The 3,203-nt window shown below is 46.1% G+C and overlaps 1 protein-coding gene across 1 annotated transcript in view; it reads right to left on the minus strand.

Annotated features, from left to right (window-relative positions):
* Nucleotides 1-3,203, minus strand: part of PAFAH1B1 (platelet-activating factor acetylhydrolase 1b, regulatory subunit 1 (45kDa)) — a gene marked incomplete at its 5' end in the record, with an annotated part of 13,399 nt that overhangs the window by 833 nt on the left and 9,363 nt on the right. The window contains 3 exons of the mRNA XM_010132454.1: nucleotides 351-507; nucleotides 1,144-1,245; nucleotides 2,705-2,933. Coding sequence (XP_010130756.1) covers nucleotides 351-507; nucleotides 1,144-1,245; nucleotides 2,705-2,933 — 488 coding nt within the window. The remainder of the gene's footprint in view (nucleotides 1-350; nucleotides 508-1,143; nucleotides 1,246-2,704; nucleotides 2,934-3,203) is intronic.

Raw genomic sequence — 3,203 nt, forward strand, 5'->3', positions numbered from 1 at the left:
AGGAATGCCCAGCATACTTTTTTCTGATAGTTTTCCTTTGCAGACCACCCCACCTTTTTATTTGCTTTTTTGCTGGGCAAGCGCTTGCAATACAGCACTCCCCAGATCGCCCCCCGCTCACTGGTGGAAGGCTCCACAACTCCAAGGCCCTTATGTCTTTTATCCAGTGCGCAACACTGGAAAAAATCCAGAGCGCTCCTATCTGTCCTTATTTCATTAAAATACGCGTAGCACAAAGCTTCGCTAGGATCCCAAACACGAATGTCTAGCTTGGTGCTCAGCTTCAGCTGGCAAACAACTTGCTCCCCTGGCTCCGCACCTGGCGGTGAGCGCAGCAGAACAATACCTACCCAAAGAGGTAACAAAGTGTTCGTGCGCATTGAGGGTTTTCATGCATCGCTTGTTCTTGAAGTCCCAGACACGTAGAGTCTTGTCATCGGCACAGCTCAAAATAAATTTTCCCCCAGAGTGGAACAGAACGCCACGTACCCAGTTATCATGGCCCACCTTGTGCACAAGGAGACATCAGTGAGCAGATGCATGTTTTAGGGCGAAGCATTCTACAATTCACACTACAGCAAGCGAGAGACTCCCTGCAAGGACAGCGTTTAGCTTTCTAAACCCCATTAGAATCCAAAGTTTATCTTCAGTTTCTATTAATACATCTCTATCAGCACCACTGACAATGCGAGTTCCTGTCCTTGAAGGCAAACAAGCACAAGTCCTCATGTCATCTGCACCAGTTCTGCTCTCCACCCCCAGCACTGACGTCCCGCCCGGCCTGAACATGGGCTGGAAAACAGCAGTTCACAGCCCACGGGACAACCCACACACAAAGAACACGACATCTTACAGAAGACAAAATTTGGGTGGTTATCACCACTTCTGGAGACAAACCGAGCTACTCATCACAAAACCCACACCACAGAACTGCTGCAGTTACACCCTCTGAGATTCTTAGTGTTTCTTGGCAACAATAAGATCTGAAATGGAGGAGCCATTACAACTGTGTTTTTCCAGTATTTGTCTTATTTCAGGAACTCTAGCTTCTCTTGAAAACAGAAACATCTAAGATAACTCATTCCGTTAAAACTGGTTTCACATATACAGCAGTGACCATCGGAAAAACGCCAATGAACTTACAAGTGTCATAAGGCACATGCCAGTGCTAATGTCCCACATCTTGATGGTCTTGTCTCTGGATCCAGACAGCAGAAAAGGCCCAGGCTTGCCGCTCTTCTTAGTCTACAGAAAATTAAGTTTTCAGTTATGGCATATATCGAGCAGGGGGGAAGAGAGGAAGCAGATCCCTTCTGACTGCAATTTCTTAGCAGCAAAATTAGATCGTCTGTCAGCTTACAGCTAATGAACAGGCAATGCCAAGGCTGAGTCACAGGCTTTTGTTACTAATATCAGGAGAAATAAACAAGAAAATTGAATAAAAGGAATTAAACAATCTGTTAAAAGCAATGGTTGTATGTCCTGCTGATGCACCAAGCCAAAGAACCGTTTGAATCCACATCTGCCTAGTGCCAGACACCCTCTTTTCACAGCAGACACCATTCAAGGAGAGTCAGACACCAGGGGACAAGAGAGTATGAAGTTCAAACATACCTTGGTGTTCCCAATCTCCACAAAAAGCAATGAAACAAGTTTAAGAATTTTTGGAAAGTTCCTACTCCGAACTTATTTCTATCTGAATCATGCAAAGTACGAAAGAAAGACCTAAGCTCTCAGAGCTCGCAATGTTTCCAGCTGTGAAGTTGGGGCTGAGGTGCTGCTGGCTGCTGCAAGCCTCATCCTGTGCTGTGCGGCACAGGGCTGGTCAGACCAGCAGAGGGCAGGGGAGGAGGCGCCGCTGCCGACAGCCACCACTGCACGAGGAAGTCAACAGCTGGAGTTTAGATTTAATTACTTCTAATTAGAAGATTACAAGGATCTTTTAAGGATGCAAGTAAAATTTGGATGAAATAATCTGTAAAGTCCCTCACTGGAGTCCCTGGTCTCCAGTGCATCCACCTTCTGCCTGGGTATTTGTGTCCTTTCTGAGGGAGGGTGCAAGGCAGAAACGCTTGGGGTTTGAACTGGAAATTGGAGTTAAGTTCTCATTCAGTTCCTCTATGCTCTGTTCCTCAGAAGGAAATTTTTGCTGCCCTTTAATAAGCCTTTCTTGAACATTTAGTAACTGAATGAGAGAAGACATCTCTGTGATCACACAAACAGGGATTTGGTTTTGGTACAGAATGCTTTCTCATTAACTGCGTACACTAGGACATAGCGGTCAAAGCTTAATTCCAGCAGAATACACCCAAGGCAGCTTCATTTCTGCACTTCTGACTCGCTACCTCGCCCACAACTTTCAGTTGCTGATCATCCTCAGAACCTTCACGCTATGCCAGGTAAGCTACCTTCCACACTGATGAAATACGTGCAAGTGGTCCCACTCAGCCTTCTTGGAAAGAGAGCATCTCTCCCAAGTTCACTGTCATTAGTGCAAAGGTGGGGTCTCACTGGGAAACACCCCAAAAGCGTGGATCCTGTGAAGCTAAGATGGGGGATTAACAGTGCACCAGAATGCTCTTACTATTGCTGTCTCCGTCATGCTCTTGGAGGACAAAGATTAGTCGTTCTAAATACTGTCCGGTCAGTTCTACACAGTTCTATCGTGCTGTATGGGCTTATTTGGAAGCATTGGAAGCATTACCTCTGATCCCGTAGCTTCTGATATGGTGGAGTACGAGCTCTCGGGAGCCCAGGAAATGCATTCTACCACGTGCTCATGTTCTCGGAGCTCAGCTTTGCATTCCTTTGTCGCTACCACCCAAACACGCACCGTCTGGTCATTAGAACAACTGGCAATTAAGGTGCCGTCCTGGTTAGGCCGCACCATGCGCACCCATTCTCTGTGACCCGTGAAAGTCTTCACACAGTAACTATTCGAGAAAGAAAAATACGGCATGGCTCAATTAAGGTTGCAGTAAAACCCCTACATGTGCCTTTGAGTTTTAAGGATGTTCGAACTACTCTTAGAAGTTAAGATAATCTATTTTAGCATCCACATGTCCATCCTGGATGATGAGGCACAAGGCCATAAAACAGTTAATGGAAAGAAGTTAAGAAGAGAAAGAAGTGTCAGCTAAGAACCAGTAATTCCATGTTCAGGTGGAAAGCGGGAAGCTTGGGGGGGGGGGGGAAAAAAATTT

This window comes from Buceros rhinoceros, unplaced genomic scaffold, assembly GCF_000710305.1.
Source record: "Buceros rhinoceros silvestris isolate BGI_N320 unplaced genomic scaffold, ASM71030v1 scaffold14383, whole genome shotgun sequence".
Lineage (NCBI taxonomy): Eukaryota > Metazoa > Chordata > Aves > Bucerotiformes > Bucerotidae > Buceros > Buceros rhinoceros.